The sequence below is a fragment of the Gossypium hirsutum genome, chromosome A11 (assembly GCF_007990345.1).
Source record: "Gossypium hirsutum isolate 1008001.06 chromosome A11, Gossypium_hirsutum_v2.1, whole genome shotgun sequence".
Taxonomy (NCBI): domain Eukaryota; kingdom Viridiplantae; phylum Streptophyta; class Magnoliopsida; order Malvales; family Malvaceae; genus Gossypium; species Gossypium hirsutum.
The window spans coordinates 107,374,083-107,398,264 of NC_053434.1; the positions used below are offsets into that span (position 1 = coordinate 107,374,083).

The window sequence follows — 24,182 nt, forward strand, 5'->3', positions numbered from 1 at the left end:
AAATTTTGCCCAAACTCATTCATATTTGCAAAAAGACTAACCAAAATTCATTTTAAACCCGCCCATATTATTTTTAAATTTTTTAAAAATATTTATATTATATTATTTTAATATTTAATAATTTTATATATTATTTTAATGTTTACATTAGAGTGGTATTATATACTTAGTATATGTTTATTTTTTATTATGTTCTAAATTATATAATATAAAATATTATAAATTTAAAAACAGGCCCGACCAAGTAGGGCTCAAACCTTGAATGTTCAAGCTTGAGCTTGACATATTTTAAAAGGGCCTAAATTTTTTGCCTAATCTCTATTAAATTTCGGGCAGACCTTCGGGCCTAGAAAACAACCCAACCCATGAACAGGTCTAGTTACAACATCAACTTTTAAAAATATAAAAATTTTATTATATACTCCCCATATTTAATATATGCTCTAATTTAATTAAATTACTTAAACTATTAAATTTTTTGAGAAAATGAAAAACCATACCAAAACATTCAGAGTTTCAAATCTTCAATTCAAATATTCGAAGATCTTCAAATAAAATATTCGAAGTTTCAAATCTTCAATTCAAATTTTATATTCGTTCGAAAAACTCCCCCTTGTTCTTTTCTTCTTGATTTATAGCAGTTTCTAAGCCTCACTCAGTTTCTTTTTTACCCCTAAACCTCTTCAGACTGAGAGAAAGGTTGCCTCTGTATTTCCTGAGAGGAAGGCTGTGAATATGATCACCCCATGCTCATTTCATTCATGGTTCTATGTTGTTTCTTGTTGCTGAACCTTTTTTCTTAGTTTTCCTTCGCATTGATTTTGGATTTGATTCAGTTTGCACCATTTCTTTGCTTCAGCCTTCCCTGGCAGAGGCTAATATGATAAGATTAGCAAAAAGAAAGTGTAGAGTGTAGACTTCTATAGAGGTATGTTTACTTGCCCCATCCTGCGACAGATTGGTTCCCTCTGAGAAATTTAATTTTTATGATATCACTCTTACTTCGTTGTTCATTAGTATTGGTTTATGCGTGTTTAATAGGTGCTCTGTAAGTCATATCCATCTGAGTTTTTCTCTTGTGTTTTCACTACTGTCGTTCTTTGCGGTTTGAAGACAAACCCGATTATTCCTATTTGAAGAGGCTTTTCCGAGACTTGTTTATAAGAGAAGGTTAGTTATCATCATTGTGGTTATGTATTCTGTTACTCTTTCGCACACATACACACATACTCAAACCAGAGGATGTTGTTGAACTTATTTCTCCATGGAATGTCAAGTTCTTTGTTTTCTGTTCATTAGTACTGGTTTATGCGTGTTTAATATTATAAAAACGCAAAATTCATGCTTTGATTTCAATATTATTAAAACAACTATTAAAAAAGTCTCCTTCTCTTACTTTGAGTTTTTTCTTTTCCTTTTCATTATTATTTCTCCATAGAATGTCAAGTTCTCTTACTTTCAGTTAGTAAGTATAACATTCTTTTCATGATGAAGAATCAGTTCAGTTTTTTCATAATATTCTCCCTTTTCAACTTTTTTTTTTTTTAGATTAATAGAGTAGAATATACGCATTCAAGAGGTTTTCTTCACCGTGATATAAAGCCGGGCAACTTCTTGATGGGCCTAGGACGCAACACAAATCAGGTATTTAAAGTTATCGTGTCTTATATTTTTTTGGCAAACATAACATGCACATACATTACTCATTATACTGCTTGCACAGCAACTTCCAAATTTGAATTTCTGGTCACGATAAAAATATTATTTCATTTCTACGTATACGACTTTGTTACACTTGAAAAGTATGAAATATTCTGATATCAATTTTTCATAACTTTTACTACAAGTATATATCATTGACTATTGTCTTGCGAAGAAGTATAGGGATCTTCAAACTCATAAGCACATCCCATATAGGTGATTATCTTTTTGTTGACTTGTTAATACAGAAACTTGAAGATCTCAAGATTGTTTAGTTCTCACTTCTCATTGTATTGCATGACTATCAAGTCAAGATACTAGATAAGAAAGTTACTTCATGGTCTAGCCACGTTTTCCAGCTCAGTTTTTGCTTTACTTATGCAACTTATAATGCCTTGGCATTTTGTACAATTCGAGAAAAATCATATTGCCTACTTTCCTTGTATCAAGTTCCCACTTGGTAAAGATATACCTAATATTTGGTGCAACCAAATACGTTTGTTTGCAAAATGACTGATCAGATTCTTTTGCTGCAGAGAAAACAAAAACCTCACAGGCACTGCTTGTTATGCAAGTGTTAACACTCACCTTGGAATTGGTAAGTTGTTTTATTTTTCGACTCAAATAGTAGCAGTAAATCATATATCATAGATGAAAGTTTGCTTGTTACTTTGTTTTTTTTATACATTCTTTTTTTTTATCGTCAGAGCAAAGAGATGATTTGGAATCCCTTGGTTATGTGCTTATGTATTTCCTGAGAGGAAGGTTGTGTATATAATCACCCCATGCTCATTTCATTCATGGTTCTATATTATTTCTAGTTGCTGAATCTTTGTTCTTTGTTTTCCTTCGCATTGATTTTGAGTTTGATTCAGTTTGCACTATTTCTTTGCTTCAGCCTTCCCTGGCAGGGGCTAAAAGCTAGCAATTAGCGAAAAGAAAGTGTCGACTTCTATAGAGGTATGTTTACTTTCCCCATCCTTCGACAGATTGGTTCCCTTTGAGAAATTTAATTTTTATGATATCACTCATGTTTCGTTGTTCATTAATACTGGTTTAGTTGTTTTTGTCTTATGGGTCACAAATTAAAGCCCGCAATAAATGCACACAGAACTTCTCATGAAGTTCAACTAATTCAATGGGGGATCTTTGCCTGGATCAAAAAGCTACCAGATAACTGTACTGGAGTTCAAGGGTTTTTGGTGTTTCATGCTTGGGTCACTGCTTCTTGAAATGCTTTCAGTGGATTATGGTAAGAAATCAAAATTGGGTTTCACTGTTTACCCTCCCCACAGTTTTCCATATTTGTTGTAGAGCCTTAAAATAGTGTTTGGTCAACCCATTTTCTGTTAGAGCATACAGATGTTGCAGCTCTCCTTGGTAATGAAGCTATCTATGATATTTGTCGAAGATCTCTCGATATTGAGAGGCCTGCTTACACTAACCTCGACAGGCTGGTCTCTCAGGTACAATAAATGATAGTTCTTTTTAATTTGATTGTTTACATAAATGATAGTTCTTTTTAATTTGATTGTTTACATTGTATGTGTCTACTTATAATGTTTGGTAACTATGTTAATTAATTATCTTAATTACATGAACTTGTATTTTTGGTAACCATGTTTTCCACGAAATTTGGAAAACCATTTTTCATTAAACCTTTTTCTTCGTTTATGATAAAAAGTTACTATAATTTTAGGTTTATTATTTCATAAAATATATTCATTAAAAATTCTAGGCAATTGCCATTTTTGTTTCAGTTATATACTAATTAGTTTGCTACCTATTCATTGCATGTGATATGAATATTTTTAATTTAATTTGATATATAACTAATAATTTTGTTTTTTTATTATTATCGTGACCCATGCCTCAAGTCTTTAAATTTGATGAAATATAAGATATTGTTCGACAATCATAGGTTCTTGAACAAAATTGTATTACCAATTGAAGTGGGAAAGTTGGATGTGAATTGGGTTCTTTAGGATAACTTCATTTTATCTAGTGTTCATGACAGCACTGATGAGAAAGTGTAGAAGACTTTGTAGCTAATTTGTTGAATTTTATTAGACTTGTAAAGTTTGTCAGCAAAACAAGGAGAAACACTCGAGTCTTGCAGGCTTGCTGCAATTTCTAAATCAGGTTAAATTGACCTCTTCATTGATAGCTACTCAAATCTCTTGAGAAAATATCTCTTTATTTTTCCTAGTATGCTCATTTTATTACCCTCTCCTATCCTTATAATGTTGTTTCTGTGGCTTAAATTCTCTTTGATTAAATAGTTTGTTTGCATAGTTTGTTTGAATCCATGTTAGTGGCCAAGATATTATTTTTACTAATAATTTTTGGAAAGAACTCTTTCGCATTTGTAGAACAAAGTTAGCCTTTTCCTTTGCCTACCACCCCACATCGATGGTTAAATTAGAGTTAGTCAATTTTACAATTGTGATGTATTTACATTGCTTTGAAATGGGGCAACCTAAGTAGTGGGTTGACTAGGTACTTTGGGTAGAGTTTTGCTATAACACTTTCTTCCATACAGCTTCTACATATCCCCATTTCCAGTAGTTTATGGTCAAACTCCTTTAAGATTGTTCTTGTATGAATTTAGGTATTTTAAAATTGATGTTGTTGACTAATCTTTGATCGCTCGTGATTCACATTGTGAAAGACTAACTTCTTTAAGCATATTTAAGGGACTATCTTTCATGATTCTAGTGATAATATGATTAAGTCTTAAGTGCCATAGGTACCCCTTATTAGAGTGAAAAGTTTTAAACTTCTTATTTACTATTTCTGTTTGAAGCATCGAGTAATTATTTGGTTTGATAAACAAGAAATTTTTTTACATCCATCTATTACAAATTAAAAAATAATTTTTGTGAGTAGCAATCCCTTTCTTGAATGTTATAAAACAACCATTATTAAATAAACATGTTACAGAAATTAAGTTCCTCTTAAAATGAGTTACATAAGACTTTTAATATAATTTTCTTAAAATTATCAAATGTAAAATAACTTCTCCTACTACTTTAGCTCCCGTCTTCAATTCGTAACAAGAGCCTTTTATAATTCAAACTTTTCGTTTCTCTGAACCTCTGTAAAGAAACGCACATATGATAAAATGCTCTTAAAATGAGTTACATAAGACTTTTAATATAATTTTCTTAAAATTATCAAAATGTAAAATAACTTCTCCTACTACTTTAGCTCCCGTCTTCAATTCGTAACAAGAGCCTTTTATCATTCAGACTTCTTGTTTCTCTGAACCTCTGTAAAGAAACGCACATATGGTTAATGACTCTATAATCAATAACTTAGTGCTCAATTGATTCTTCCACTAAGTGAGTTTCAATCACAAAGATTTCCATACATTTGCCCTTTTTGTCTAATTTAACTTATGAATTGTACTAGACCAAATATTGTTTTTATTGTGAATAGTTTAAGTAGATATACTCGAGACTACGGATTGCTTTATTCCAGATATCCTGCTGTTTTAAAAGGATTCTCTGATGCCAGTTGGATATGTTTTTACATTGGGAGGAGTTGTGTCATGAAAATCCTCAAAACAAATGATTATATCAAGATTTACAATAGAATTTGAGTTTGTAGCTTTAGACAAATCTAGTAAAGAGGCTGAATAGCTTCCAAACTTTTCAGAGGATATTCTTGACTGGTCAAAGCCTGTACCCACAATATGCGTATATTGTGATAACCAAGCAACAATATAATGATATAAGTGTCTATTTATGGTTTACTGTTTATTATAAAAAATGTAGTTCTGAGTAAATTAAGTATTATTTGTGGCTAAGTCTGGAATTTTGTGTATGCACCGATTGGCAAAATCTATGGATTGATGGATTCTTCTGTTGAGTATACGCCACCCTAGACGTTTTGGCGAAGACGTCAAATTTGTAGTTTTATAGATTTGTTTATTATTTTTATAAGACTATTTAGTTAGTCCAATAAGAACTAGTTAGAGTGGAACTAAAATACTATAGTTGATAAGACTTAAATTATGATAAGTGCACTTATTCACGAAAATCAAAAGTGTTAAAGGAATAATTTGATCCTTCCACTAAACCTAGTCCCCGTGCTTAAGTATATAAGAATATTACTGTTTTCACCAATAAACTTATGCATTTTATTTATATTCATCTTCTTCCAAAAACCTTACTTATTGGATTTTTGATGAATGAGAGGTTGAAACAAAAGCAAAAAGATGAAAAATGGAGAAAATTTTAGGTAAATTATTTCATTAAAAAATTCAAGCATAGTTTACATGAAAAACCATGCTTAAATAAGCTAAAAATAGTAATAAAATATTACAACTTGGCTTAATTCAGTGACTAGATTTATATAACTTTCTTTTTTATTTGATGGTTTCTATCTAATCACCTGTCAAAATGTTTAATCAAAATTTATCACAGTTTCACTGCAAGTTGGCAACTTGCATAGTGAAGAGCTCGTAGTGTTGGTGAGCTAGCAATCTTGGTAAGTGCGCACATTTGGTGAGCTCGCACATTTTGGTGAGCTTACAGTTCATAGTTCGTAGGTGAGCTCGTAGTTCAGGATGGTCATTTCGCAACTCTTCCTTGACCTCCATGCTTCTAACTCCAATATCATAACGCAATTTTTCAAACTTCATCTTCCCAAAGGGTTTTGTTAGAGTATCAACAGGTTTGCATCTTTGCCTGCTCTTGAGCATGTGCTTCGATGAACTTGCATTTTATGGCCTCGCACTTTTGCAGCACACATTTTATTTAGCTTGTAGTTTACACTTTTCATAACTCGCACATCTATCAACACAAAATTTTGCTGAGTTCACAACTTGTATTTTGGTGAGCTTACAGGCTCACACTTCATCTTGCTACTTGCTTCTACATGATTGGCCAACTTTGAACACTATTTCTTGACCATTTTGCAACAAACACTAATGTTGTTTTCTTGTGAAACTTCTTCAAAAATTGTAGGCTCCCATATTGCTAAGTCACATCTGTGATAAGTTTCAACAACAGATCTGGTACCTTTAATAGGAAGATTATCAAAGCCTTTGTTTGTATCTTTACCTTCAACTTTAGTTATCTTCACAATTGCTTTTGGTTTGCACACTTAACTAAGGAACTTATTGTTCACATATCCCTGTCTTTTGTGCCAACTATATGATTTATCTACTGAACTGGTATAGGCTCTCAAGGCCATAAAATTCCAATCCAGCACAAAGTTTCTATTGTTCATTTAGACAGTCACAACTTCCTGTCCTAATGGATCAAATATATTGCAGTATTTGTGACAGCCCTAATTTGACCCTAGTCGGGAAGTGGTTTCGGGATCACAAAATTGAGTCACAAAAATAATTAAATGTTATATTCTGTGATTATTACATGTGAAAGTGCATGTGTGAAAATTTCATGCTTTGATTTTGTCATTTGTGAGTGAAATTATGAAATAGGACTTATGTGAAAATTTCTGAAAATGCTATAGGCTAATTTGTAGTGGCCAAATAAATAGTAGTACAAAATAGGAGGATTTGCATGTCAAACCTCCCATTTTATGTGTAGTGGCCGGCCAAGGTGATGGGTATTAGATAATATATGTATTTTAGCATTATAATAATTATAATGGATGATGGTCATGATGAACAACATGTGCAAATTTTTCTATTGAAGTTATGGCATAGGTATGGCACAAATTAATATATGCCATTTTGTGTCATAAAATGTTTAGGAATAAAGAATAATAAGAATAAAAAAAGGGAAGTAAAAGAAGGTTTTTGTTCATTCTTGGTTCTTCATAGCCGAAAATTGAGAGAGCAAATAGAGGAGGAAACCCTTGAATATTCGGTCACTAGGAGGAGGAAAATTGAAGTTAAGTTATTGGTACTTTGCTTCTATTTTGATGTTCATGGGTTCTTCTTGATTATACCTTAACTCATGAAGCATATTTTTGATTTTTGGTTGTGTTGTGAGCATTCGGTCATGAATTGAAATGAGGGAAATGGTTGTTGTTTCATGTTCTTTTGATGAATAATGGAAGATAGGTGAAGTTGAGCCAAGCAAATGAGCATGCATGTGCCTTAGATGCTAAGGAGGAAAATCGGCTAACATGTTGTGTGTGAACTTGGATAATATTGAGTAATGTTTGTGCTTTAAAATGATGAAATGGAGTTTATGCTTAAGTGAAATTATAGGTATGTGATGATGGATTTGTGATATGCATGTTTAAATAACATGCATGCAAGGTATGTGTGAAAGAGTGATTTGGTAATAAATCTGCTTGGGACAGCAGCAGTAACGTGATTTTGGAAAATCACCATAAATTGTGAGAGATGAGTTAGAAGCATAATAAATTATTTAATTAAAGCTTAATGAGTCCAGTTTCTTATAAAAGAAACCGTGTAAACAAAAGAATTTCCGATAATGAGATATTTGAAGTGATGTGGGACAGGGTCAGAATGACTTCTAGATCCTCTGTTCTGTTTTTATAAAATCATTATAAATTGTACAAAAATTGTCCTAAGATGAAATTTATATGCTTAGACTCCTTAATGAGTCTAGTTTCAAATGAAATAAACAAGAACATATTTTGAATTCTGTATAATGAGAAATTTGATTCATAGTGAAGAGTGGTCAGATTAGTCAAACAGTGAAACAAGGGAAACTTTAAGAAAAATCTGGTATTGATTGGCCAACCAAAAATTCTGAAAATTTTATGGATAAAAGATTTATGAGTCTACTTTCAGAAAAAAAATAACAACACTTGATTTGGAGTTTTGTAGCTCCAGTTATAAATGATTTAGTGACTGTTGCTCAGGAAGACAGCTTGCAGTGGAATTATGATTATGTTGTAAACATTGACAAAAAAAATTTGTTAATGAGTTGCTTATTGATTTCTTATAAGCTTACTACGATCAGTAGGTGTGAAAGTCGAATGTATATATATATTATATTTTGAAAGTGATGCTTGAATAGTTGAATAATGACTAGTTTAAAATCTTTGAATTTAAGCTCAAGAGCATAGAGGGGCAAATTCGGATAAGGGAAAAGAGAAAGTAATCGAATAGCCGTTGTAATCATTCGGCAACCTTCAAGGTAAGTTCTTAAGTGTTTAAGCTTGATTCCCTTTTTTATGCCTAAGAGTTAAATTAATATGGCAAGGAGAATGTAAATTTTATTTGGTTAATGTGCCGAATATGTAATGATTTAAGGCTATAAGCCGATTATGACTATTATGCTTAAGTTGAATTGGATTTGGAAATTTGATGCACTAAATGAGTGTTACAATGAATAGACTATGCCGTATATGTGCTGGTAGAGATATTACGATTTGTGATTATTAAATATCTAAAGGAAACCATGATGTGTATAAAATTATTATTATTAGTCCTTTGTGGTAGCCGAATATGGCTTGGCACTAAAGTGATTAAATGTGAACTTCGATGAGGTAAACTGTTAAGAGTGTGGTGCTATAAGACTATGGGCTAATACGATAAGTGGATTCGTTCCGTAAAGTAAATTATTCAGGTACGAACAACCTAATTAAGTACATGTAAATTAAATGAATTTGATGATTGGTGTGACTCGAAATGTAAATGATAGTGTTCATATGAAGCTTATATCCGAATGTAGCAAATGACTACTAATGTGATATGTTGAATGAGATGTGTTAATATATGATTAAATATGCATGATATTTGATGTGTATCCGGGCTTAAAGACCCGCAGGCTATATGCTGGAATTATATCCGAGTTAAATCCCGCAGGCTTCGTGCTGGTATTATATCTAGATTAAATCCCGCAGGCCTAGTGCTGGTATTATATCTGAGTTTAAAGTCTCGTAGGCTTCGTGCTGGTGTTATGTTCAGGTTTTATACCTCGCAGGCCAAGTGTTAGTGAATTTGATAAAGTATATGACTACGAGATCCTATGCTAAGATGATAAATTAAACTCGTATTACACATTAAGTGATTTTGGTATGTGATACATATATATATTATATGTGAGATTGATCTAACGGGTGAGAAGCATATGAAAAGATGTTATAAATTCATATGTATATTTGTATATGTGTGCATTCAGTTATTATGTAAAGTTATAAGATAGTTTTCGATATGCCATTTAACTATGAATGTTGAAAGTAAGTGTGGGTAAGAAGTGATACACTAGTGAAATTTGAAAAAATTAAAGTTAATCCGAAAACTTGTAAATACTATGTTTATATGAGTTTGAGTATAAACGGAGTAAAATGATATGTGTTTGTGCATAATCGGCCAAATAGTATTGTACTCAAAAAGTGTTATGTGATTTCAAACATTTGGTTTGTTTTTAAGTTCAACTGTTTAAATTGTTTAAGACTTACTAAGCTTATGAAAGCTTACTTTGAATGTTATGTTTCTCTATTTATTTTTGTAGATCGTTGACTCTTACTATTAGCTCGGGGATCGTCAGCACTTCGTCACACTATCTACTATTATAGTAATCATGTGATTTGGACTTAGCTTATGGCATGTATAGGATAGACTATAAGTAGAATGATATTTTGACTATTATATATAAACCATGCGAATATGGCATCTTATGGAAGTTTACTTTTATAAGTTTTAAATTTGATCTTTGTTTGTGTCTATTAGTTATATAAATAAATGATCTTTTATTTAAGAAAGGGTTCAAAATTTTACCGTTCTGATTCGATTCTTAATTTCTGGTAATGTCTCGTCCTATTCCGGCGACGGTTACGGGATAGGGGTGTTACATTTTTATTGGTATCAGAGCTACGATTTAGTCGATTCTAGGACTAACGTAGCATGTGTGAGTCTAGCTATGCATGCCATAAAGTGATAAAATGATAGTGTGATGATTTCTGATAGTTAAAATGTGTTTTTCGTAATATAATGAATTCTGATCCCGATCAAGCTGTAGCAGATGGTATTGAGAGGATTGAAACATGCTTATGATGTGTCAAAATTGAGAAAGGTATGAATAGAAGTATGATATATATTTAAAGTATTGAAATGCAAAGTAATTTTGCTGAAAATGTTATGAAATAAATATGGAAAAGTATATTAGGATATAGTGATGTATATTGTATGCATGAGAAGTTATATTTTGGTTCAGGATTTTATGTAAATGGGCGAAATATATACATATATATGTCATCTATTAGAGATGGAATTGCTGTGTAATTTATGCTTTGTTAATGCTATATATGATGTTATGTTTTAAATATGTGAATGAGAACTTTGAAGAGAAAATAATGTATTTGGAATGAGCCTACATGTAAATGATATCTATGATATAATGTCAAGGTGTATATGATATGTATATATTGAAATGAAGTAAGTGAATTACAAATATGATATGCTATATGAAATGTACTAAAATGTGAATAAATATGCATGAAACTCGATGATGTGTATTCGGGCCTTCGTGCCTAGCAGGCTTTGTGCCGGTGATGTGTATTTGGGTCTTCGTGCCTAGCAGGCTTAATGCCGGTGAGTCGAGCAAGGTTTAAGTGTTCATTACTATATGAATTCAAAGTTAAATGAAAGAATACGTTTAAAGTGTACATATATGATGTTTTATAGACTTGGTTAAGTCATTTCAATGTGTAATAACGAATGAATATGAGCATTTGAACAATTATGCATGTAGAACTTCCTAATTTTTGGTTGTGTTAGTGTTTCTTGCATGCATGTTTAGATTCAATGGAGTAATGATCTGATAAGTGTAATTATCCATATTTTAGCTCACGCTACTGTTGAAGGATCAAGTGACAAAGCCAAAGGTCCTACTTTATAGACTTTATTGTATTTCTGGTGAGTTCCTTTTACTTTAGAAAATAATAATATGAGCTAAATCATGGAAATGATGTTAAGGAAATATATTCATGGTGTTGCCTTCGATGGAATATACATTGAACTGGTAGATCACGATACATGAAAATGGTTGTGTAACTTTCTGATAAGGCAAAAGTATGTTGCAAACCAAATTGACAAAACACGACAAAGGATACAAGCCAAAGGAATATGTATGAACTGTATGATATGAATCTAATTATGAACAAATTTGTGTAATTATTCATATGTGCGTGTTATATACACCAAATAAAAAGTAAAACGACGTATAGACTATCTAGGTATGGTACTCACCATATGGAAAATTTGTTGAATTGTTTTTAAATCTTTGAAAAAAATCTGCTTGACGCATTATTAACTATTGATATGTTTTTCTGAAGAAGCCAATTCACACTCACCTTCCTCACTTCATTTGTTTATACAATTCTTTGAAGAACCCTTGATTATTGTACAATATCTTATATTTCTTCAAATATAATTATTTGAGGCATAAATCATGATAAACATCAAAATATATCAAATTTATAAAAATAAAATCATATCACATGCATTGCATAGGTTCCAAACTAATTATCATATAATTCAAACACAACATTAAATTACAATTACCTATGTAACACCCAAACCCGCCCTAGACATTATAGTCAAATCTGGTGATGTCATAAGGAATGGGTTTTGAAAATAGTGTTGACTTGATAAGCCATTCAATTTTTATACCACAAGTTCGTTCATGAATATACTAAAAACGTTATTTAATTAATTAGTTTGTCAAAACACTTATTACAACAGAAGTTTCACAAATTTGTTATTTTTAGAAACCCAATTTGTTATTTTTAGAAAGATCTCTTTTTGTGTAAAACCATCGAATTCGTAACACATCTTATCAAATTATGCAGATTATAAAAAATAAAAATCAACAGTTAAAACCCATAAAGTTCAGGGAGTCCCTGAAATTACTAACTCTAAAAAAAACCAAAATCATAAATAAAACAGTAAATTATTAACTTAAAGCAGTTTACGGTTGAGTGGTCACCACTGAGTCTCCGCCGCACCAATCCGCCTAAGTTTGTGAATTACCTGAACAGATTAGACATGTATAGCATTATCATATCAGAACAAAATATCAGACAAGCAGATCTACAATTTTTAGGGTTTAGTTAGCCATTACCGACCCTATAATAGTTCTACAGTCGATCAAAACGACCCGTGCAAAAATATGGCCTATATGCCTGTGTGCTTGTCTGTACAGGCCCACACGTCGAGATTGTCCTTACCTATGTGGCCCACGTAATCTGGCCTAAAATTCATACGCTCGTGTGGCCCCCACAGCCACACTCCGGCCACCATACAACCGTGTCTTGCGCACGGTCATGTCTTCATCAACCAAACGGTCGTGTCTTGCACAAGGCCTACCACACGGATGACCACACACCCGTGTGGCATCAACAGAACAAATTTTTGACTTTTGCCGAAGTTTATTTTTCTGCGTTTCAAGTAAACACTTGGTACCATTTCGATGCCTGCCGAGTTCACCAAAACCTAAAATTGATAAACCCAAGTCCAACATCAGTCATGGTATAATGATTAACTGACACCACCCAAACCAACAACAGTCCAATTCAACGTTCATTTCTTACCCCAATACCCCGAACAACTAACTACGATTCCACAAAGGAAAAGTCTCGATCCTCACGATTTGCTATTGCCAAAAACTCAAAAATCAATTAACGAACAGAAAACAACACCTAAACTAATATTAAAAGAAACTTTTAACTCACAAAACCTTACTACCGTTACTTACCAACTCATACGAAAGCAGAGAATCAGAAACGTTGCAATTGACAGAAAGATGAAGACAAAAAAAAATGATGGAAAGAAAAAAGAGGAAATTGACAGAAATCAGAAGTAAAAAGTTAGAAAAAGGAAAAAGAAGAGGTTTTTTTAGAAAAAAGAAAAGAATCGAGATAACCACTCAGAAAATCTGATATCCTATCCCTAAATTTCCTCCCACTCCCCCTTAATCCACTAATTCACAACCACTACAGAATTTTGGTTCCCTCAAATTCCTGTCAAATACTCGAAGCAAAAATTATCACCCACGCACATGCAGGGATTTGAACACAAGACCTCCAACACACTAATTCTGATATGAATTTACAGATAATTTAATACAAGCCTACTGAACAAATATGAGGCTTGGTTCTAAAAAAAATAACAAAGTTGATAGAAGTGGGACATAAACCCAAGACCTCATACACACACCTAGAACACTTAAAAACTAAAGTAGATACACAGTTGTGTTAGATTTTACAGAAACAGAAATAAATTACTCAAGGCGTTACAGGCTAAAACTTGTAATGAATATATCATTACATATAAAATAATAAACCTAAAAAAAACTTTTATTTATTGTACCTAAGAGACCAACCTGTTGATATCAGTGTAAGCATGCCTCTCAATATTAAAAGACCTTCAACAAATATCGTAACTTCATCAAGAAGAACTGCAACATCAATCTACTCTAACAGAGAATGTACTGTGTGTATATATCACAAACTTTGTTTCATGGCCCGTAATACAAGCACAACCAAACATAAGAACCAAGTTCAAATTCAACATCATAATGCCCTTTGTCATAAGTTGGTTTCCATGTATTGGTAAGCTTGGCATTAATGAGTTATTAAGCCTCATCACGAGTTATCAAGGATTAGTCCACAACATCAACTTTAAAATACCTATAATCAATACAAGAACAATCTTAAAGGAGCATGACCATAAACTATTGGAAGACATCTCTCCTGATTTCATTATGGGCTTTCCCAAGTTACACCGTTTTAACACGATTCTTGTGGCGGTAGACCGTTTACGTAAATATGCTCACTTTATTCCCTTTGCTCATCCTTTTACAACCAAGATAATTGCTGTAAATTTTTGCAAAAAAATTGTTAAACTCTTAGCTTTTCCACATTCAATTGTATCTGACCGAGATGTTATTTTTCTCAACAATTTTTGGCAAGAACTCTTCAAACTAAGCAAAATGAAACTATGGATAAGCAAAAGTTACCACCCTTAAACTGATGGCCAAACAGAAATGGTCAATCAATGTTTAAAGGCCCACATTTGTTGCTTTGCACAAAAATAACCTACTGAATGGAGTAGTTTTTTTGACATGGGTCGAATTCTCTTTTAATATTAGTTTTTACACAACAGTAAATGCTACTCCTTTCAAGATAGTTTATGGTCGTGATCCGCCACCACTTTATCCTTATGTTTTTGGCGAGACTGCAATAGCGAAATTGAAGGAACAACTAATCCAATGGGATGACATACTGAAACTTTTGAAAGGTAACCTGCTCAAAGCTCAATCTTGTATGAAATCTCAAGCTGATTCTAAGCATCAAGACTTTTCTTTCAAGGTTAGAGATTCTATTTTCCTATATCGAAAAAAAATCACTTGCCAAGAAACAGTATGAAAAGTTCTCTACATTTTTTTGGCCCTTATAAAATCTTGCGACGCATTGGTAAGGTGGCGTATAAACTAAGCTTGCCGCCTTCTTCTCAAGTCAATCCTATATTCCACGTATCACTAATTCGACCAACCACAAGCCAACTGTCGTGTTCACCACCTGCTCTTTTGCCCATTTCGACAAATTGGGAAATCATTCTTTCTATTGCCAAAAATTATGACCTAAGGACAAGTTGTCTTACGAGAGGGAAGTATTGATGCAACTCCCTACAAGTATACTCAAGGAGAATATCTAAGACATGTGGAAAAATATGGAAAAAGTCATTTAGCCAGTCAGCTAAAATCATAAAACCACTTTGGTTACACTAATCTGAAAATTAAGAACCACTTTGGCAGTTACAAATTATGTTCCTTTATTTAAGCTTATTAGTTGAGGTCATTACCTAAGGTTATTTAGGAAACTCTTTAGTAAGGGAGGAGTTTTTTTTTTTTTTTGAAAAGTATTATTTGGGTGAATAGTCCATCTCGAATCGAACTAATCTTCTTACAAGTAAATTTTCAATTCTTTAATTTCTATTTTGTCACCTCAGTATTTCTCTTTATTTTCCTATCCCTATCATTTTCATAAGTTAGTTTTCATGTATTGCTAAGCTTGGCATTGATGAGTTATGAAACCTCATCACAAGTTATCAAGGATTAACCCACAACATCAACTTTAAAATACCTAAAATCATACAAGAACAATCTTAAAGGAGCATGACAATAAACTACTGGAATTAAGGATATGTAGAAACTGTATAGAAGAAGGTGTTATAGTAAAACTCTACCTAAAGAACATAGCCAACCCACTACTTAGGTTGCCCCATTGCAAAGCAATGTAAATACATCACGATTGTATCGATGTGGGGTGGTTGGCAAATGAAAAGGCTAACTTTGTTCCACAAATACGAAAAAGTTCCTTCAAAAAATTATTAGTAAAAATAACATCTTGGTCACTAACAAATGGATTCAAACAAACTATTTAATCAAAGAGAATTCAAGCCAAGAGAGGGTAATAAAATGAGCATACTAGGAAAAATAATCAACCACCACAAAAAGATCAACCTGCTCTAACAGAGAATGTGTTGTGTGCATATATCACGAACTTTGTTCCATGGCCCATAATATAAGCACAACCAAACATAGAAACCAAGATCAAATTCAACATCATAATGCCCTTTGCCACAAGTTAGTTTTCATGTATTGCTAAGCTTGGCATTGATGATTTATGAAGCCTCATCACGAGTTATCAAGGATTAGTCCACAACTTTAAAATACCTAAAATCAAACAAGAACAATCTTAAAGGAGTTTGACCATAAACTACTGAAAATGGGGATATGTAGAAGTTGTATGGAAGAAAGTGTTGTAGCAAAACTCTACCTAGTCAACCCACTGCTTAGGTTGCTCCACTGCAAAGCAATGTAAATACAATACAATTGTAAAATTGATTAACTCCAATTTAACCATCGATGTGAGGTGGTAGGCAAAGGAAAAGGCTAACTTTGTTCCATAAATACGAAAGAGTTCTTTCCAAAAATTATTAGTAAAAATAACATTATGGTCACTAACAATAGATTCAAACAAACTATTTAATCAAAGAGAATTCAAGCCACAGAAACAACATTATAAGGATGAATGAGGGTAATAAAATGAGCATACTAGAAAAAATAATCAACCACCACAAAGAGAGATATTTTACCAAGAGATTCGGGCAGCCCATCAATAAAATGAGCATACTAGAAAAAATAATGTTGACTTGATAGTCATGCCTTATGATGAGAACTATACGATCTTGAGATCTTCAAGTTTCTGTATTAACAACTCAACAAAAAGATAATCACCTATAAGGGAGGTGCTTATGAGTTTGAAGATCGCTATACTTCTTCGCAAGACCATAGTCAATGATTTAAAATACTTGTAGTAACAGTAATGAAAAACTGATATCAGAATATTTCATACTTTTCAAGTGTGACAAAGTCCTATAGGTAGAAATGAAATAATATTTTTATCGTGACCAGAAATTCAAATTTGAAAGTTGCTGTGCAAGCAGTAATGAGTAATGTATGTGCATGTTATGTTCACCAAAAAAATATAATACACGACAACTTTAAATACCTGATTTGCCTTGCGTCCTAGGCCCATCAAGAAGTTGCCAGGCTTTATGTCAAGGTGAAGAAAACCTCTTGAATGCATATATTCTACTCTATTAATCTGAAAAAAAAAAAGTTGAAAAGGAGAATATTATGAAAAAACTGAACTGATTCTTCATCATGAAAAGAATGTCATACTTACTAACTGATAGCAAGCATCAACAGCGTCTTTAAAGAAAGTTTCCGGTTGCAGTAGTTGAACAAATCTTCCAAAATAGGTCCAAGAAGGTCAATTACCATAACATTGTAATCTGCCTCAATTCCGAACCACTTAAGGTGTGGTATACCCGCTGTATCAAGGAGAACCTCAACAAGTTATTTAAGGATAAAGATAATTGCTTTCTAAAAATTTATCCAAAAAACCTAGCAACATTATTTCAAGATAAGACATCAACCTGCTAGCTTGACCAGGAAAAAAATGAGTTAGTAATTTGTTCAACAAATTGTTTAAAGACTAAGTTGATAGTGCAATAATCATGTGAAGGAAAGAAGGCCAGCTATTCACTTTCTAAACCAACCACTACCAAGAGCAATCGTAAATTGAATGAAGACTGGTTTATGAAGATATAAATCAAAGAAATCATGGCTTCCACAGAGCTTGCATGTTTTCCTCTCTTTTTTTCCCTTTCACATAATGGCATTAATGGAACTGCAGTGGACAAGGCTACCAGAGAAGATCATAGTCAAGTTAGGAGAGTGAAGCACAAACATAGACTTACTTCCTCCTTGAAGAAGCATATACAATTTTGACTAGTAGTGAAGCTGTGGATGCTTGGTCTTTGCAGATTCCTGCAAAAAGGAAGAGAGAAACAAAGGGTCAAATTAGAAAATAAAATTAGTGTTTTGTGCCCATCACTGTTATAATGATTAGGAATAGGAAATTTTCATTCTCTTCACAATCACACCTAAAAGGACACATTCTAACATGTAAAGATCACCAGAACACTTCATTTCAAAGAGGCCAAAAAAAAATAAACTGCAGATTGGGAACACTTGTCAATTAGTATAAATTTGTGTAGAATTAGAAAACACTTTTTTCACCTTCTTAGAATGGAAATCACCAATAACAAGTTGTCTTCCCCTTTATATGCTTCAATGAAGAACCATATAAAGCTAAAACAAGGCTGGATATATGAAAACATTCTCTTGAAAAAAATAAGCTTTCCTTTTTTTTGGTCTGTCCAAAATTTAATGTATTTAAAGTCCAAAGCAAGGATATAAATACCAAAGCTAGAAGCAGGCCAACAAAAGCACTACCAAAAACACATTCTCAAGAAAAGATCACCATACCAGTTTGACAGCAACTTCCTCTTTAGTTTGCACATTTACCCCTTCAACACAAACCCCCAAAAAGAATAGGAAAAGAAAAGCACAAAGCTGACAAAGAATTAAAGAAACAATACATATTTTCCATCAATAAGAAAAGCGAAGAAAGCCATCACAGGGCTTTGGGGATACCCTACCTAAATAAAGCTCTACAAAAGAGCCACTACCAATCTTTCTTCCAAGCTTGAACTTACCACCAATCACATTATCCATTCTCAAGCCAAACAAAAACAAAATACTATCTTCAAAGCTAAGGGATTTACTAAAATGACAACTCCAAGCCTCCAACAGATCAACAAAAAAAAAGGGGGGGGCTGAGGTTTTGACCAAAAGAAGAAGAAAATGAAATCTTTTGAAGAAAAAAGCTAAAAAATCTAAGGGGAAAATTAGAGATCCATATCCAACTTCATCAACTACACAGTTTGAAATTGATACCAAAATCCCCAAAATTTTGAAACGGAAAACATAATTAAGGAGAAAAACGCAACTACATTGTCGTGAGAGGAAGCCGATGATTCAAATGGCAAATCCAAACGTCAAATTATATAGAATAACGGTTGAAAAATCAGAAATGGCTGGAAATAATAAATAAGATTTTTTTTTGCGGGGATAAAAATAAAAACCAGAAAACAGTAAAGAAATTATTTTCAGGTGTTTAACGATGAAAGTGAAAAGGAAAAGGAAAAGGAAAAACAAAAAGTAAGAGAAGGAGACTTTTTTAATAGTTTTTTTTATAATATTGAAATTAAAGCATGAATTTTGCGTTTTTATAATATTAAACACGCATAAACCAGTACTAATGAACAGAAAACAAAGAACTTGACATTCCAAGGAGAAATAAGTTCAACAACATCCTCTGGTTTGAGTATGTGTGTATGTGTGCGAAAGAGTAACAGAATACATAACCACAATGATGATAACTAACCTTCTCTTATAGACAAGTCTCGAAAAAGCCTCTTCAAATAGGAATAATCAGGTTTATCTTCAAACCGCAAAGAACGATAGTATACGAGAGAAAAACGCAGATGAAATGACTTACAGAGCACCAATTAAACACGCATAAACCAGTACTAATGAACAACGAAGCAAGAGTGATCATAAAAATTAAATTTCTCAGAGAGAACCAATCTGTCGAAGGATGGGGCAAGTAAACATATCTCTATAGAAGTCGACACTTTCTTTTCGCTAATCTTATCATATTAGCCCCTGCCAGGGAAGGCTAAAGCAAAGAAATGGTGTAAACTGGATCAAATTCAAAATCAATGCCAAGGACTAAGAACAAAGATTCAGCAACAAGAAAACAATATAGAACCATGAATGAAATGAGCATGGGGTGATCATATTCACAACCTTCCTCTCAGGAAATACAGAAGCAACCTTTCTCTCAGGCTGAAGAGGTTTAGGGTAAAGAAGAAATCGAGTGGGGCTTAGAAACTGCTATAAATCAAGAAGAAAAAAACAAGGGGGAGTTTTTCTAACGAATATAAAATTTGAATTCAAGATTTGAAACTTCGAATATTTGATTTGAAGATTTGAAACTTTGAATATTTTGGTATGGTTTTTCATTTTCTCAAAATATTTAACACTATGTTTGGTTGGGTGTATTGGCTAATCCAATACACCCCTAATCGGTGGCCCCACCCAATCCCCCCTCATTCCTATGTTTGTTCATAGTATTGCCTAATACAGGCCTATTACGTTACGCCCCTAATTCCCGAAATTCTCTGTTTTGTAATCCCTGCCTCCTCCTCAGATTACATCCGTTTTACATCTCACGCCCTGATTTGCCCTCCCAACTCAAAATCCACCTCCAGCTTCTCCCTCCCAACATCAAACAGCAGCTGCGAGCGAAGTCACCTCCACCCGACTCCACCGTCTCAGGTCTCCGGCCCCATTGTTTCGATAAGTGCTTTTTCACTGTATCTTTCCATCCTCTTGTTCTGGGGTGTTTTTACTGTATTTCCCGTTGTGGGTTGTGATGTTCATGGCTGCTTTCTTTGGGTTTTTTGGCTATGCTCTTCAATGGCTTGTTATCAAACAAATCATTTCCCTGCCTTATTTCCTGGTTAGTTCTCCATCTTTATAGACTCTTTCATGGTATTAGTAACTTTGATAGACTTAAATTGCCTGGTTTCTCTTCTTCCTGGGATTTCTAATCTGTTCTATTTTTTACTGAATTTTGCAGTTTTTTTCCTTCCATTTTCTTTAAATTATTTATTCTATTTTCAGAATTTGCTGCTTTTGTAAGTTTAATTTTTTTTATCTTCGTTTCCATGGGTAGGTTGGGGGGTTAGTGGAATAATTATATACTGAACCTCAATCCATACAAAATCAAACATTAGAACACAATGTAAAGAGATTGTAAAGGAAGAAGCGCCATCGTCCTCCTCCGGTGTCGTTCTTGCGGAAAGCCGTCCTTTTGGTAGCCTGAGAGGCGTTCAATGGCGTATCAATCTTGGGATTCTACCTCCTTCTTCTTCAATTGATGATCTTCGTAGGGTAACTGCTGATTTTCGCAGAAGGTAACCATTTCATCTTTACCTTTTCCTTTTTTTTTAAATCCTAAGAAAAATTTAGCATCAGAGTGTGAATTTTTAAATTACAGCTTCTTTTTTTATTGTACAGATTACCTAAACTTGATTTAATTTTTTTTTCTAATTTTATATCCATTTTGTTCATATTTTTATAAAGCATTTCAGCTAATTCTAGCTTAAATTTTATTTAAAATTGATAACTTTGTGTCTCTCTTAGATTGTTTCAAAGAACATTGTTTTCCTTAATTAAATTACAATTTTTTTTTTGTAAACTAACTTCGTGAATTTAGATATGCTGGTTTGAGAAGGCAACTGTTAGTGGATCCACATGTTCCCAAGGATGGAGCAACCAATTCCCTTGATCTTGTTATGGATAATCCACTTTCACAAAACCCAGGTAATTGTAATGTTTATGCTTTCTTTTTTGCTGTATTGCTTCGATTTTTAGTTCATTATTGATTAAATTAAACAATTTGCATTGTTGATCCATCAGCTTTTGTTTTAACTAGTATTGTTGTTTACTCCTTGTTATGTTATCTTGATTAATGTTGAATTCATATGGACAGTGATTATGGGTCCAATGTCTGTTTCGATTTCATAAAATGGAGAATCTCTTTTCCTGGATTTACACCTTATCATGGTTAGTTGGCTTTTTCGAGCCAGGAATTGTAACTGAACTTTGTCAATGGAAAATTAGATCGCCCTGAATGCTTGGAATATTTCTTCTATGAGCAAATTTACTATGGTTTCGACGTATTTTATGATTTTAGGTGTTTTTTGCTTGATCTATAGTTAAACCATAGTGAATTCTTCATGCAGACAGCACCTGGAGTCAATACTTTCGGAATGCTGAGCTGGAGAAAATGGTTAACCAGGATTTATCACGATTATATCCGGAGCATGAAAGCTACTTCCATACTCCTGGATGCCAGGGTATGTTGAGGCGCATACTATTGCTGTGGTGTCTTCGACACCCGGACTGTGGTTACAGACAAGGTATTTTTCTTAACTATTCTGCATGCATGTGTTATATAATTTCATGCTATCTCGCTGTAAGTTTTGGAAAGCTAAATCAGCAATGCCTTGCAATTCTAAATATTGATTGTGTTTTCACGATTTTGAATCTGAATGCTTTTAGGGTAATTGGAGTTGGTAATTCAAATTTTATTCCATAGTATGGAATGAAAAACTTGAGGCGTCAAGCTGGCACTTTATCTGTTTCCCTTACTTGTTTATTTGTAGGAATGCATGAACTCTTGGCTCCTCTTTTGTATGTTCTTCATGTTGATGTCGAGCGACTGTTGGAAGTGCGGAAGCTATATGAAGACCTCTTCATTGACAAATTCGACGGATTTTCATTTGAAGAAAATGGTGTCGCTTACAATTTTGATTTTAAGAAGTTCGCAGATTCCGTGGAAGATGAGATTGAATCTCAGGGCAATTCAAAGCAAGTTATGAGTCTTTATGAGCTTGATCCTGAGTTACAAGCGGTTGTATTGCTAAGTGATGCTTACGGAGCTGAAGGTGAACTCGGTATTGTCTTGTCTGAGAAATTTATGGAACATGATGCCTACTGTATGTTTGATGCTCTGATGACTGGGGCACATGGTTCAGATGCTTACGGGCTGGGCCTTTTAAATTTATTTTTACTCTTGCTCTTCAAAGCAAAACTTTTGTTGGGTTCTTATAAGCTACATTCTTTACAATCAAAGTTCTTATTCCTTCAACCGTGTCAGGTTGATGATGGAGTTGTGCTACCAGATGAACCTTCTCTTTACTTGACAGCAATTGAGGATACCAAGTACAAAGACGACAAGATCGAATGTGAGTATAACAGACTGCTAAATTGATATAAATCTAGGTATTCATGTTCATATGTATTTGTATAACTTTCAACGAGTTTTTCTATTGTGTTTCATTGCAATTCAACTTTTTGTATTCTTATATATACCCCATCTTTTCTACATGGCATCATCTTGCTACAGTTTGGAATAATGTTTATGGATTTGACATGAGTTGTATAAAAAAGCAAGCTATGATGGAACCTCTTGTTGACACGGTTGACCAGAAACAAATTGTAACAAATTGCCACCTTCTCAAGGTGAGAAAATACACAAGCATATTCCTGTATGTATGTATATCATTGGGTATCTATATATATGAACACTTATTGGAAATTATTTTACAAAATAATGTGTTTGGAGTACAACTGAATTATTTATTTTGGTTTTCTGGTTTCAGACAATGGATATTTCTAAGATGGTTCATGGGGATGCTTCTTTCACTGCACCTTTCAAGCTTATTGCAGAGCGTGATGATTACATCCATGCTTTCGTTGCATATTTTGATGTTTCGTTTACCAAATGCCACAAATTGATGGGTTTCTCTACAGGTTTGTATCTACATCAAAATTCTCCATCCTTTGTCCTTTCCATTTTATCTACGAATAGAAATCAGCAAGCCAGCCTAGAAGAACTTTGCCTTGGCTAATGGCAAATACAAAATGCAGGACCAAGATCGCGAGCTACCCATTGGAAGCAAACAGTCCTATATCTAGAGGATGTGTTAACCATCTGTGAAGGGGAGACAATAATTGGGAGCATGACTGTTGCACCAAACAAGAAGAATCCCCGAGACGTTGATATAATGGTTAAATATTCATTGAGCGGACGACGTTGTGTGGTTTCGAGAGTTCAATTCTATAAGATGCGCTGATTTTGTTGCAGAGTATTTCATCACCACTACTAGCTGTAGGATACCTTGTTTGCATGTTCCTCAAATGTTTCACCAACATTTTTTTAATTCCTTTTCTACTTTCTTTTTTCTCGAAAGGTTTTCCCTGAGAAAGAAAAACACATAAGATGCATGTACTTCATTAACTCAATCCAACTGTTTTCTTCTCATGTATGCTTCATATTGAGTCTTGTGTTTTGTGCTGATGTGAGGGAGCATATATACAAATGACATTGGATGTATGACATAGGACTAAATAGATTTTGAGCTTTGACAAGCTGCTTATAAGCATTGTTTCTTATAGAAGAAACATATTATTGGAGAAAGCTTTTGAATCTCCCAACTATTGGATTTGGGTTTCTTTTTGACAATTTGTTTA

The 24,182-nt window shown here is 33.3% G+C and overlaps 1 protein-coding gene and 2 long non-coding RNA genes across 11 annotated transcripts; 2 read left to right on the plus strand and 1 right to left on the minus strand.

Moving 5' to 3' along the window:
• Positions 1-509: 509 nt before the first annotated feature.
• On the plus strand, positions 510-12,080 carry LOC107889462 (uncharacterized). 6 transcript variants are annotated; one of them, XR_005904989.1, is made up of 11 exons: positions 510-764; positions 860-928; positions 1,042-1,170; positions 1,549-1,644; positions 2,238-2,299; positions 2,409-2,466; positions 2,600-2,661; positions 2,793-2,953; positions 3,055-3,167; positions 10,113-10,673; positions 11,446-12,080. It is a non-coding gene; the product is annotated as an uncharacterized lncRNA (long non-coding RNA). The 6 variants fall into 6 exon arrangements; XR_005904992.1 differs by lacking the exons at positions 10,113-10,673; positions 11,446-12,080 and adding an exon at positions 3,772-7,614 and having other exon boundaries at positions 511-928; positions 3,064-3,167; XR_005904991.1 differs by lacking the exon at positions 11,446-12,080 and having other exon boundaries at positions 512-928; positions 3,064-3,167; positions 10,113-10,169.
• Positions 12,081-12,425: 345 nt separating this feature from the next.
• Positions 12,426-20,010, minus strand: LOC107889451 (uncharacterized). Of its 4 annotated transcripts, XR_005904987.1 has the most exons (7): positions 19,462-19,906; positions 17,930-17,999; positions 17,353-17,500; positions 17,176-17,271; positions 16,760-16,869; positions 12,727-13,093; positions 12,426-12,631 (listed from the first exon to the last, which is right to left on the minus strand). It is a non-coding gene; the product is annotated as an uncharacterized lncRNA (long non-coding RNA). The 4 variants fall into 4 exon arrangements; XR_001681754.2 differs by lacking the exon at positions 16,760-16,869 and having other exon boundaries at positions 19,887-20,010; XR_001681751.2 differs by lacking the exon at positions 16,760-16,869.
• A 414-nt stretch (positions 20,011-20,424) lies between these two features.
• LOC107889434 (uncharacterized) lies at positions 20,425-23,973 on the plus strand. Its single transcript, XM_041081645.1, has 8 exons — positions 20,425-20,601; positions 20,818-21,058; positions 21,361-21,467; positions 21,890-22,066; positions 22,313-22,894; positions 23,056-23,171; positions 23,312-23,462; positions 23,580-23,973. The coding sequence occupies exons 3-8, from the start codon at positions 21,440-21,442 to the stop codon at positions 23,783-23,785; spliced, it is 1,260 nt and encodes a 419-aa protein (XP_040937579.1). The 5' UTR covers positions 20,425-20,601; positions 20,818-21,058; positions 21,361-21,439; the 3' UTR covers positions 23,786-23,973.
• The last annotated feature ends 209 nt before the right edge of the window (positions 23,974-24,182 follow it).